The following is a 13,492-nucleotide window of genomic DNA, read 5'->3' on the forward strand; positions in this document are numbered from 1 at the left end:
TTAAAGTAGCTTTAGTAAACACTTGCTGCAGAGGACAGAAGCTTTGCATGCCGTCAGTAGCTCTCTGCAGACCTGGCAGCCCTTGAGCTGTCCCACCGTTGGAAATTAGGGTTCGCTAGCTGCAAAAGGCTTTTACCAAGAAGGACCAAAGAGGTAGAAAGAGCAAGAGGCTTCTGTCATCCTATCAATGTGAACCTGATGGGAGTGAAGCAGAACACAACCACTAATGACTAGCTTCTATTTTGGTACTGCTTAGGAATGGAACAGAGAATTGCAAAAGGTATGTATGGAACAGAGAATTGCAAAAGAAAACATCTTCAAACAAGTCAGATGCTCTTATTCCTTTGGAAATCACTTTCTTCACTCTCTGTATATTAGTTTCTGCTTTACGATCAGCATTCCTCGTACTAGAAATTTTATGCTCTTACACTCTTCAACAGTTTTCTTTGAGAGCGCAATAATTAGGAAGTTAAAAGCAGATTAATCCTATCAAAACAGACTGGTTTTACATCTTCACTTGCATTCATTCCTAGATCACAGCTTTTCAGTGATCCCCTGTTAACCCATGAAAGCTGTCCAAAGGAACTGCAGGAATCAATGAACAATCTGTGTTCTTAGTCAGTCTTTTGAGAGCTCTCAAAATACTCTTGAGCCTCACACGGACCAGTGCTGAAACGCTGCGTAGTTTCTTTTATGTGCACAGAATCAAAGCTGAGACAAACCACAGCTGGTGAAATTCCAGCCTCCCGCCCTTGTTTCACAATTGAGCTCAGAACAAAAGGGAAAACAGTCAAACAAAATAGCACAGGACACGTTCCCTTCAGCAGACCGTGGCTTTTCCAAGTAGTGAAAGTTCTCCAGGACTGAGCTTTATTTCAGTGAATAAAGACATTAAAGACATCATGCTAGTGCAAAGCTATTTAACATATATTAGCAGTCAACTTCTCCATATTGATGTTAAACATTAATTTACTAGAAGAATCAGATCTTCTTCTTCTATTATGTTAGTTTATTAGCGAGATCAGGTACTACCTTTACATTCAGAAGGAATAGGAAATTCAGACTGATTCACGAGAACAAGTTGCTAATGAAAAAAGACCACAACCATATGCCAAGTTCCCAGCAGAAGTCTGTTAAGACCTTGGTATTCATTTTCCCATAGCACATACAGTCCCTTTCGCCATAGCATTCACACCTTTAATTACAGTTTTAGATTTAGCATTATCTGAGATAAGGTGTATGCAACTAGAAATTTTCTTGTGTAAAATGATTAAACAACAGAAATAAAGTTTCATAGATATCTTCTTTACTCAACATCATCACATTTCTCACGTGGACACACATCAACTCTACTCAATTCTATGGTCCTCTGAACACTTACTTTCTCCAAAATCACACAGTAGCTTCAAGTAATTTTGCAATTCATCTTCACACTCATGGCATGTTATTCTGTCCTGTTTTTAGATTTTTTTTTAAATAAAGAAACTATGAATGAATTTTTCTTCTTTTTAAAGGGGCAGATCAGGGCATCTGGTAAAAGGAGAAGAGCAGGGAAGGTGGCAACAGAGACAGAATTAAGAGATTATACAGACTGATAGCCAGTGCGACTTTTTCTTCGTCCAATGATATAAGATATAAAGACAAGAATGATAAGGAAGCCAAGTGCCATGCCCACTGCGATGGGAATAAGAAAGTTCAGGTCAGAATCAGCAAAGCATTCTTCAGCTGCAGAAAGAAGGAAAACAAAAAACAGCAAGGGAGAATAAATTAGTAGAGGAAATCAAGCATTAGAAACCAAATAAAGCAAGGAGCAAACAGACATTTTTGAGAACTTACACCGTATTAGATACAATAATACATCTAAAGTAAAATCAGTATTGATTAAAGAATTGATAGATGATTTCTTTACACATATATATTACACAGATCATCTGTATTGGTAACATACTTCTTCCAATTTGTACGTTTAATTTCATCTTCCTCTAGCGAAATCTCACATAGATCAGCAACGTGAGGACAAAGCAGCAGCCTGAGCATGCATTAGCTGATCACATCTAGGAGTTAACAAGCAATATAGCAACAAAAAAAGAGACAGACTGGTATATTACTGCCTTGTCCAAGTGACTTCCCAAACCCTCAAGTCACCAGCACTTCTCTAGGTTCTGGACATGAAGAGAAATGAGACAGCAAACCAAGTAACGAAGTAGAATCTTATGGAAAATACAAGAGGCAGCCAAGATACATGTGCGGGAAACACTGAATGGAAAACACTGAAAGGCTCTCTCTTTGGGTGGGCAACTTTATTTCAAACCAAATACAAGCAAAGAGTTACCAGTTTCAGCTGAGAACTACAGACCTTACCAAAATCAATATAGGAGGGGAAAAAAAAAAAAAGGAGAGACAGCTGTAATGGTACAGTGGGTTTTAATATACAGCTTGTAAAATATGTGATGAACTCCTTGCTGACACAAACACTCATGCAGGGATTAGCAAACAAGACTGGGAAGCGATTTTCTGGGAACTGATTTCAAACTCAGAAATACACCTTAGACACAGAGGCAGGGCTTGGCGTTCTTCCCGTTTGTAAAGGGAGCAGAGCTCCACCCGCATGGTGCCAAGAGGAGATGTTGACTAAGATGTGATACGGTGCCTGTGTACTGCTTCAGCACTGTACGGGTGCTCGACTTACACGCTTTTAATAAAGCGCAGCTCCTTATAAAACTTTTTTGCTTGTGTTTATGTTAGAGCAGTGTCACGCACACATTCAATGCCTTGTCAAAAGGTAGCTGTTGTTTTAAGTCAGCATTTAAACCATTTGAGCCTCAATAACTGAATCCGCCTTAGTTATGGGAAACGGTCTTGATTTAGCTCGCTACAGCCCAGCGCACACTTGCTGCCACCCCTTCGTGGAAGGCCACACAAGGCATTTGGCTAAGAAGGAAGAAAATACCACCTGGAGGTCCAGCAGCTGAAAATATGAAACTCTTGACTATCGGAAGGCACCTACTGCCAAGTACAGCAAGACTTGGAAGGGAAAGGAAAAAAAAAAAAGAGGAAAGGAAATATGCACCTTATACAATGAGCTATTTCTATTCTGACTACTGAAAAAGTACTTAAGCATCTTAAAAAGAGAACTGCATTTGATGTTTAGTCATCTTTGCTCACTGAAGATCATCGTACACAATTTAATTACTGCATGCTAGATAATGGGTCATTAATACTAAATGTGAAAGAATTTGTGAAGGGTGAAAGAATTTGTGAAGGATGAAAGGTGCCCAGCAGGCAGTGACAGGAACTCCCTTTCCTTCTTTAAAGGAAGGAGATTGCTGCAACGTGCATGACGTCACAGCACTGTTACAAGGGGTTCCCAGGATAAAAAGGGCTTTAAGTTTCATACCAGGAACATTCCATCCTTTACCTCTCTCCCATTTGCCATGGTTGTTGGCACACATCTATCCGTGTATTGTTACTGTACAACGGTTAGAAGCTTCAGAGAAGTGTCTTCAAATGCAGAACCTGGTAACCGCACACCACGCCAAGCAGACTCCACATTCAGGCCAGGAGGAATCACTTTTTCAATATGCTTGGTTGAAATGTGTCTCCATTGAAAATAATCAGAACCTTTGGGCCCCAACATTTTTAGCCCCAGTATAAAAGCTATCGTCCCTTTTAATTCCAATCAAGAGAGGCAACCAATAGCCCAAAATTTGTTTTTAACAAACTGCTTGGCTGACTCAGCAAGCAAGCTGTCTTTTGAGTTCAGATTTTTTTTTTAAATAAACTTTCTCATTTTAAAACTACTCATATCCAGCATTACAGTGTTTCTTGTGACCAACAAAGTAAGCCACTAGGTACTAGGGCAACTAATCCTCCCAAAGCTGCTCCTACTGCTACGGGTACAATGAAGCTGCCCACCTCTGGGCTGCAGCCTTCAGCTAAATAGAAAAAGCAAACATCTGAAAAAGAAATGCATTTAAATAGAAATATTTAACACTATAATCTCCCTCTATTTAAAACTGTCATGCCTTTTTCCAAAAGGGTATCACAGAATCATCCACAAAACTGGGGATGTCTCCAGGAGAGACAACAATACTGGAGAGATAATTACAGTAGAAATAGTAATGCTTTGACAAAAAAAAAAAAAAACCCCAACCCAAAAAACCCAACCAACCAAACTTTACACTTATTACAGGACAGCAGTAACTCCTGCTTCTCTCTCTCCAGTGTTGCTGTCTCTCCTGGAGACTTGCAGTGAGTATTTAGACCCTGGAAGACTGGACGTTGTGGTGCACAATAACAATCATCTACAGTAATAGGCAGATACTTGCTTTTCAAGGAAGCGTATCATGGAATTACAAGCCTGTTAGCTATGGCATTTGGGAAGGGGAACAATAGCCATTGTGTTTCAGGGAGCAGGAGGAGGTCATAGTTTTGTGCATGACTGTGCAATACCCTTTTGGAGAAAAGCACGACATGATGTCATGTCTCAATTAGTTCCCAAGATGTCTTCTGCTAGTGCATTGTACCCACGCACACTTCAGAGTGTGCTGCAAAACAAGGCACTAAGACCCAGGCACCAGAGGACTCTTGGCAGAGCACCTTCACCAGCTATGCAACAGAATCTCAGATACAGACTGACTGAAGTTGACCTTACGCATTTAGTTTATTTTCTTTAAGAAAAAGACAGTACAAGATGTCTGTTTTCCAATCAGTTAAAAAATGTGAACAAGCTTCCTTAAGAAATAGAACAATCTTTATTTAGAGCACATGTTGAGAACAGGTTGACAGTTCCCTACGGAGCAATACATACAGGATAACTAGTGGTTTTATAACAACAGGCAGTCAGGTGAAACTTTGATGTTTTTTGAACCAGTTATCTGCACATCAGTCTAGGAGTACTTTAATCTCTGAGCCAATATGCTTGCAAATGAAGATTAAGTGGCAGTTTTTTGCAGAGATACTTCTAGTATTGTTGAATTTTGGGAACAGTTTGCACTATCTTCTATATTGTCACTTGGAAACCATGCACAGTTCAAAAATTTGCATGGTCAGATGAATACAGTGTGGTAACTGCTCCTTAACAGAGATGCACATATAACTGGTGCCACTGAATATCAGTCACAAAATTGCTAAAAATCTATATGAACTTCTGCATTGGAGGATATATTAATATGAAAGTCATTAAATCCACCTTTTTTTTTAATTAAAATGGAAAGTCTTGAAGCCTGTTTCAGGATTAAACTTATAGTAGTTCCCCACTTTTATTAAAATGAATTTCAGTAACTGATGCAAAATTCAAGCTGTTGGCTACAAGCTGTAGTAAGCATTATCCACCCATACTTGCTTCCTTCGCTAGTGTCAAGAGTAAACTGTTTTTACAAAAAAAGAAAAAAATTACTGGAAGAAGTGTATTTTATGATTTGTATACAAACATGCCACAGACATCTCTACAACCCTAGAAAACACTAAGAAAACACTAAACCAGCTTTGATGCAGGCTAAACTCATTCTAAAGGGGGAGACAACGTTATGTTCATTACATAACTAGTTTAGGCAGCTCATGTTATGACATATGCAAAAAAGCCACACTTATCTAAAAGACTTGGTTGTTTTTCTCCATGCAGTAAAAACTATGTATTACAGCACAAGAAGGCCAGAGAAAAGTTGTGCAGCAAGGGTTAGGCTCTACAGAGCTGCAGTTTAAGAACCGTCCAGTTACACTGCATTTGTTTAAGCTAGTTATCCTTTCCATACAGCAAGGAAAAACAGGTGGTGTGGGTCCATCTCAGACTTGTTTGGCTTTTGCATTCTTGACATTAATAAATGCTACACAGCAAACAATCAAACACAAAGTACATTAAACATTCAGAATGCCAATGGCAGGCAGTTAAAATGTGAATTTTGATTGGCAGAGAACCATTCAAGATGAAGATTTAGAGACAGCTCAAGCTACAACAACAGATACTGGCTCATTAAATGAAAGCATCGTTAAACAATGGTCATTCAAAGCAACAAGACAGACCAGTTCTGTGCAGAGTATGATATAAAGTTAAGTGCACTTTAAAGTTCTGGAATATTTAGAAAGGTTATTCCCTTTTAAACTGGTGCCAGCAAAAAAGCTTGCATTAATTTAGCAGAACTCTGCCTCAGCTGAGTATTTTAGATGATTGCCAAGGTATAATAAGTGATGAAGAATTCAGTGCCTAACAGTAATTATCTTTCTTTTTTTGAAAGCATTTGGAAACAGCACTGAAGTCTCCCTAGGTTACCCATTTTGCTTGTGCAGCCAGAATACAGGAATTATTCCTGAAACTACACCAAGGCAGGAGTAAACTACTCGCATTCTGTCAAAGCTAAGTAAATTACTGCTGCCACTTCAAAAGATCACTTAATCACCAGCCTGAAGTTCAATTCTATGAAAAACAAAGTTGTTACTGGGCATCGTGCAATCCTTGTTAAATACTATACAAGTCAACATAGTGACTAATGCTGCCAGCTTAACCCACAATTATGACAACAACTAAGGAACGCAGAGGAGAGAAGCAAGTACAAATTCTATGCTATTCTGGGAGTTGCCCAATGCACATCAGTTTAAAGTGTGTTCTTATTTCAGGCTACAGTTTGTAAAAAGCAGAAATCAATCCTAAACACTTTAGGGTTTTTGCAAGATAAAAATCCTTAGCCTAGCGATTCATCCAATATTTGACATCTTCATAACAGCTATGAAACCCACGTCGTCTTCTTAGAGCAGGAAAACTAAAAACGTAGTTCTGCTTCATCGGAGATAAGCATTCTTTGTTTCTCAACTCCAATTAGCTGTGGCTAGTAATTACTCCTAAGCTTTGGGTCTTTTTTGGACTTCAGAACTTGGACTTGCTTTGTTTAGAGTGAAATTAGAACAGGAATCCCATTTAGATTCACAAAGTTTGATATCCAGCATAGCTTTTTCTTCTGCCAACTACGTAAGCAACCACTATAATGGCAATCAAGCCAGCAAGTGCAGCACTAACTACAATTGGGATTAGAATGCTGTCATCATCCAGTGAACACTCCTGGGCTGTAGATGAGAAAAAGGTTGCAACAAGGAATAAATAAAGACAGAATACTTGCCAAGTGTGGTATAAAAAAAGTCTTTTTTCCTTAATATGAAGGTGTTTAAAAAAAAATAAAATCAAGTATTATAACATCTTTAAACGAAGACAGAAAGAACTGCAGATGCCTCTTAGGTACATCTAGCATATATTAAGCATTATAAGCACTCAGAAAGTTTGAGAAGCTATAGTAAGCTAATGGAATTGCCCCTGGTTTACAAGTTTTCACAAGCACAAGATTTGTACTAGGCAAGGGAGTAGCCATTCTTCTGTTTTTAAGACAGAACAGGCTTATCTATTTCATGCTTAAGGCAAGTCTGGTGCTTTTACCCATTAAGAATTAATTGACTCAGATTTGGTATCATGAACCTATCCAGAATGGAGACATGTTACAGAGAGATGAAATAGCTATAATCAGGAGAAGAAGGAAGCTAACTGCAACTTGAATTACAGAGTCAAATGGAACCCTAAGTCTTCAGAGTATCTTATGATAAGTACTGTTTACCCTGCACACATCTTGGGAGTTAGCTTACCTCTGCAAAAAAAAAAAGTTCAAAAATCTGCACCCAATCTATTTATCTACAGATTAGTCTAGTCTAATAAGAATGCGCTGCAAGTATTATCGTTAAGTACAAAGACCAGGTTACACTCAAGGTTAAGAAAGAGGCCATTTAAGCTGTTCCAGTTTTCCCCAGACAAGACCAGGATAATGCAGTAAACAGACATTTTAGAATCTTTCTTTAAATCTGGATATTCAAGACTGCTTCTGAAAGAAGATCTGTCAGTTCATTTTTCCCCCCAACACTCCCATTCCTTAGACTGACAGGTAAAAGGAAACAAAACACCTAATGGTATTACCAAAGTCCACTTCTGCTAAAGTTTTGTCCTATTTTCTTACATATTTGAGCTACAAAAAGGATATAAATATCAAGATGATGTCAGATAACTTTAACTTGCTCTACAAGGCAATGCTTAAGTTCCTCTTCAGCATCCCTAGCTCCTTCAAGTTTTATGAAGGAGAGCCAACATACCTAGCAGACATTTTTTAAGTGAGAACAAAGCTTTCCCTGAACTTGAATGTCAGTCTCAGAACTTCTCTTCATTCCATGAGTAAAAAAAAAAAAGGAACAATGGAACAAAAGCTGCAAAAATAAAGTGCTTGTGCCAAACGCTGATGCTTTTTAGCAAGTAAGAATTTTGCAAGCATTGCAAGAATTAACAAAGAAAGAACTCTTACCTGTAGAGAATGTATCTGCCTTCACAAGGAATGGCTGAATCCACAGATTAAAAGTATGTATTTGAAAATCTTCATTGATCGCAAGAGTTTGCTCTTTTCGGCACATATAAGAACTACCAAGGAAAGCATCCCACTCGCTGAAATTGTTGTTATCTGCATGTGAAATGACTAAACAAAGGGGGAAGAAAAAGGAAATTTGCATGCCCACTTTAAATGCAAGAGAGTTGATAATACAATTATAAGACCAAGGAGCTGAATCTTTTCAACACGGACTACTCTGAAAAACAAGGTAGTCTGAAGTGTGGTTGATCTGCTTCACCAAAAGAAGTCAGGCATTAAAGTTATTACAGCACTGAGCAGTAACCTATCCTCCATATAGACACGACGTTAGGCTTTCCTCGTACCTCCACTCATCCCAACATTGCAGAGTTGCAAACATTTTAGTTTTAATGCCCTTTTAACTGCAGTAGCTGTGACAATTGACTTTAAAAAAACAAAACAAAACATACTTTTGATTTGGAAAAAAGTATGCTTTAGTTTTTGAAGGACTGGTCTCTTTTCCCAGTGAGAGTCAAAGTAGAATTGGTTGGAAGATACAGCAGCGTCTTCAGTCAAAAATGACAGCAGCTGTTTTAGTAAAACCAAAAAGCTTCAGAGTTGGTACAACTGTACTTCACACCTCAAAAAATTATGCTACTAAAAATAGTTATAAAGGACCCCCCTTAATTTATATATGTTTATCACAAAGTAAGAGACCCCATTAGCAGAAGTTTCAGAAAAAGAGAATGATCCTACGCTGTTTAAAGTAACTCTTGTAGCCATTTCTGCTTATTACTTTTGTTCTTACCAACTTAAAGACTTAAAGTAGGAAGTAACAGTAAGCATGAACAGCAGTGGGGAAAAAAAAAAAAGTTGTAAGTCTTTGATAAATACAGACATTGAATAAAAGCTTACACTTGTATGGAGGAAGATACTATTTCTTACCAGAACCATTCAGACGGTTGAGCAGTGTAACATTCACCTCTTTCAGATAAAATTTTTGTACACTCGCACTGGAATTTTTCTGTTTAAGAAGCAAGAACCAACTGTCAGTTTGCAATTCTACATTTTTAGCTTTAATAACATGTTTTACAAAGGCTAACACATTTACCACAGTCTTCTACAACTTTAACCCAATTCTCCGTTTGTCTGGAGGCAGACTGCTAGCCCGTTCCACTTCCTATATGAGAACAGCCTACCACCAATAAGTGACAGAACAATTTTACTATGAGTGATCATCACACAATGCTGTTAAAGCGGAAACTTAGTTTAAAATAAAAGAAGTTACTTACAACAACAAATGTGAAACCAATCAATGTGCTATTTCCATCATTCAGTTTCAGAGTAGCTGTTGTGTTACCACATGCACCATCTGCGGTAGTTGTCTTGGGATTGACATTGATCAGAAGAGGCTGAAATACAGACATACCATGTCAAAGACATTCAGCTGCTATGAGGAACACATTGTTGCAGTCAGTAGCAGTCTTAGGCTAGAAGAGCTTGTCATAATGATGACAGCAGGAAGATTGAGCCTGGCTACTATCGAACCAAGGCTACTTGAGTTAAGTTTGCATGCTGGTAACACTGAAGCAAACAAATCCCCCAGTGAAGTCTTGCTTTGTTGACCTAACACAACAGGTTAGCTTTGGCTCCCCCTGCGGGGAAAGACAGTATCTGCAGGGACCAACAGCCTTAAAAGCCAAGCAAGTTCCAGGCTATTGATAGAGGTACTCCCAGTAAGGAGTTACATTGAATCCACATAAGGTTTTGAAGCTAGGTATTATGGCACAAAACTATTCTGATGTGAGAGAGGTGCTCTGTACCATACTTAGAAGCAGTTCTGGACAGCCAGCAGTGTACAAAGCAAATACCCTGCACTCACATTTCATACTAAATAACTACAGCAACCATTCTACTCTTCTAAAATAGAAGCACCTTGTTTTGGGAAACATTCAGCTGCAGCCCCACAGTAGCCAGAAGACAAGTTTTATTTCCACTTTTAAGAGAATAGTTTCCTGTGTCTGGATTCTCCACAGGTTTGGGAGCAGTGGTTGGAGCAGGTGATAAAGTGGTGGTAGATGCAGTAGTTACATTGGCAATAGTAGGCGGAACAGTAGGTGCAGAAGTAGGTGTATCAGCACGACATCTAGACTCTGAAAAGAAATTTTAACCACCATTTCAGTGCTGAAATTTTATTAAAGTCTTATGACCCAGAGGTCAGTTCAATACAGATACCCATTTCTCTGTTGAAATCTAGGCTCGTTGGGAGTCTGTAATCACCAAGTCAGGAGTCTCAAGCTCAGCACTATGGCACAGCAATTTACAAGCTACCACTTATTCTCAGAAATTCTGTAACGCCCACAGTTTTAAATCCACATAGCATATGCAGTACTACTTACCTCCGACACATGGAGGTGAAGCACGCGGACAAATATAGCTAAGTGGTTATAAAAGTGTGATAGGCAGTTGCTGTAGACAAAGTAAGCAACCCTATTAAGCTATATGTAGCAGGAGGATGTGCTCATCTCTTTTGACTAGTTGAGCTATGAGATGAGACAGGCAGCTCTGGACTATTTAACTGAAAAAGAGGAGGCTACCAGTGAAAATGGAAGGCAGTCAGTTAAAAACCTTGAGGTTCAAATGATCTAGTCAGCAACAGTAGTTCTGAAGTGTTTATTTTTAATATCCCAGTTTACTAGAATACACACTTTATTAGACTACCACCTTGCATAGAACAATCTACATTACTATGTACTACTACATCTGTTCTACTGATCTACTCTTCCAGGAACAAGGAAAGATGTACTAAAGGATATTTACATGAATATTATTCAACACAGCACATCTTAGAACTGGTAGATTTTCTGTTACGGGGCTTTGCTTCCTGCACTAAGGCGCAATGCAAAAAAGCTCATTCACAAATTGAAGTGCTCACCTTTTTTACCGATTGTGCCATTCTGAACAAAAGCCTGCACAGTAACATTCCAGAAAATCTGTGTTACGTTTTCTGCTTCAAAAAAGTCAGTATTGTGACACACGAAGATATTATTCAGTTCAACTGGACGCATAGTATCCTTTACCACAATAGTAATTGGTCCTACAAATAAGCACAAATATTTTAATGCCTTATGAACTACAAGAACATTTATAGCTAATGTTTCATATAATTCCGTAAGATAAGGAGTAAGAGCTAATTAATTAACCATCCTAAACTCTCTTGAATGTGTCCTGACCCGAAATGCTAAGTAATGCGGAGAAGTAACCAAGCTTTCAGAACTAGACAAGCCATTAGAAAGGTGAACCCTTTTACCTAAGTTTTTATTTAAGGATAAAAAGTCCTATTATTAGTAGGTATTAGTACATGGAAAGCCTAACACTGTATTGCTTTGCTAGGTGGAAGGTCAAGTAGTGCACACAAAAGTGAATCTTCCATACAACTGTTGTCTACTAGCAGCACCTCACTGATCAGGGCTTTTCAAACAGTTAACCTTCCCCTTCCACTCCACTTTAAGGAATTATACATTCAGGCAAGCTAACTAGCCTGTATTCTTATCCAGCAGGCAGGTATGATGAACAACAGTTACGCAGTATATGGCATAGAAGAAGATACATTATTAGCCCTAACTTTGAAAAAGCCAGGCAGGGTCAGGTACACAAGATCTGACACTTGCGGCAGAGATTGGTTTGTTAAGTAGGATTCTGCACGGAGCACTACCTTTTCTTTTAGCATCAGGAAATACAGCGGTGTCATTGGTGTTGTAGGTAAAGGTGATGAAGTCCCCCTGGTAAGTTTCATTGCTTTTTGTAAAGTTAATGCTCCAAGAGTGACCTTCTCCAAACTGCACTGCCAGAAGTGCGGCTTGTGTGTCATTGCCACAGACGCTTCCATTGTGTGTCACGCTGGATGACAAATTCAAGGTTGCGCTTTTCTAGAAGCAAAGGGTAATTTTAAATGTTTTCACAGACAGCAGTTCTTCCCCATGATGTTACAAACCTGCTGGAGTTAGATGGAACCTCACACAAGATTAGGGAGATTATTTTAGGTTATTCTACAAAATTATAAGAAAGGCTCCCTGACAACTGACTTAGAAAGAAGCCGTATCAGATTCAAGTGCAAAAGCACAAATCTAACTTGGCTGTAAATCCTGACTGTGCTGAGCTGCAATTTACATTTACTATTTGGGCTAAGAACATCACTGCGCTGATACACAAAACCCACCAGTATGCCATTTAATTAAGTGTATTATGGCACTTTCAGATATTTGTGTTATTGAGAACTTATGCTTTGTTTTAAAAAGAGTATTTAGGAATACTCTTAATAACCACCTCAACTCAGTTTAAAAAAAAACCCAAAAGTAAAAAACCCAAGCACCCTAGGTAAGAGTATACTTAAACTTTTACCCAGGACAAAATACAGTTCTCAGAGAGGTTACCTCCAAATACTTACATAATCGCTACTGTTTGTTTCATATTTTATCAAGAATCTCATCATCCATTTTGCATACAGGCACGTAGCATTAGAGGCATCCTTTACATCTACTTCCACTGCATAGGACTGGAAAAAACCTATAAAATAGGATTATTACCTATTAAGACATTGCTTTTATTTCATTTTCTAGAACCACGTAAGAGGACAGCTCATTACAAAATAGTAAGTTATTTCAGGACTGGATTCCTTTTGCCAGACACCAAAAGAGTCGCTAGATTTCTAATAAGTATTAAAACTAGGAAGCACGCCATGAAGTTATCAAAGCTAGATAAAAACTGAGAGAATGTTTTATAGTCTATTTACCTGACAAAGACTAATAATCTAAACGAGCATGAGCTTTCTGGTGACAAACTGAGTGAGCTGAAGCACATGAAAACAGCACCTAAACAGTGTACTGCTTGCAGACCAGGGTCTTCCTATTATCTTATCTCTTTCATCAGCGGTAAGACTCAAGCTGACCTCCAAGAGATGCAGCCAGGGTGCCTCCAGAGTGTTTCCACAATTTCTGGCTCAGAAGACATGGACGTTAAATTCCCCATCACATTTTTAGAGCACTTTCTATAGTTGTTGCATTTTCCAGCCCGTGAATCCCAGCAGAGGCACTCCCCCACAGCCAGTTCCGATTTGCATCACTCTG

General features: G+C 38.6%; 1 protein-coding gene across 3 annotated transcripts; it reads right to left on the reverse strand.

Moving 5' to 3' along the window:
* Window positions 1-4,735: 4,735 nt before the first annotated feature.
* Window positions 4,736-13,475, reverse strand: LAMP2 (lysosomal associated membrane protein 2). 3 transcript variants are annotated; one of them, XM_035891949.1, is made up of 9 exons: window positions 13,315-13,475; window positions 12,814-12,932; window positions 12,082-12,295; window positions 11,302-11,463; window positions 10,302-10,519; window positions 9,659-9,778; window positions 9,312-9,390; window positions 8,328-8,495; window positions 4,736-7,056 (listed from the first exon to the last, which is right to left on the reverse strand). In XM_035891949.1, exons 2-9 carry the CDS (start codon window positions 12,856-12,858, stop codon window positions 6,917-6,919), a joined length of 1,146 nt encoding a protein of 381 aa, XP_035747842.1. In that variant the 5' UTR covers window positions 12,859-12,932; window positions 13,315-13,475; the 3' UTR covers window positions 4,736-6,916. The 3 variants fall into 3 exon arrangements, with proteins under 3 accessions (XP_035747842.1, XP_035747841.1, XP_009634698.1); XM_035891948.1 differs by having other exon boundaries at window positions 13,238-13,475; XM_009636403.2 differs by having other exon boundaries at window positions 13,159-13,475.
* Between the last annotated feature and the right edge of the window lie 17 nt (window positions 13,476-13,492).

The sequence above is a fragment of the Egretta garzetta genome, unplaced genomic scaffold, assembly GCF_000687185.1.
Source record: "Egretta garzetta isolate BGI_Z169 unplaced genomic scaffold, ASM68718v1 scaffold53, whole genome shotgun sequence".
NCBI lineage: Eukaryota > Metazoa > Chordata > Aves > Pelecaniformes > Ardeidae > Egretta > Egretta garzetta.

Excerpts from the sequence above, each read along its gene's own strand:
- LAMP2 (XM_035891949.1), bottom strand. The coding sequence starts at position 12,858 with ATGATGAGATTCTTGATAAAATATGAAACAAACAGTAGCGATTAT. Across the intron at positions 9,779-10,301 it reads TGAATGTTTCCCAAAACAAG|CCTCTTCTGATCAATGTCAA; the intron begins GTGCTTCTATTT and ends TCTGTATTTCAG. Across the intron at positions 7,057-8,327 it reads GGCAGATACATTCTCTACAG|CCCAGGAGTGTTCACTGGAT; the intron begins GTAAGAGTTCTT and ends TCTCATCTACAG.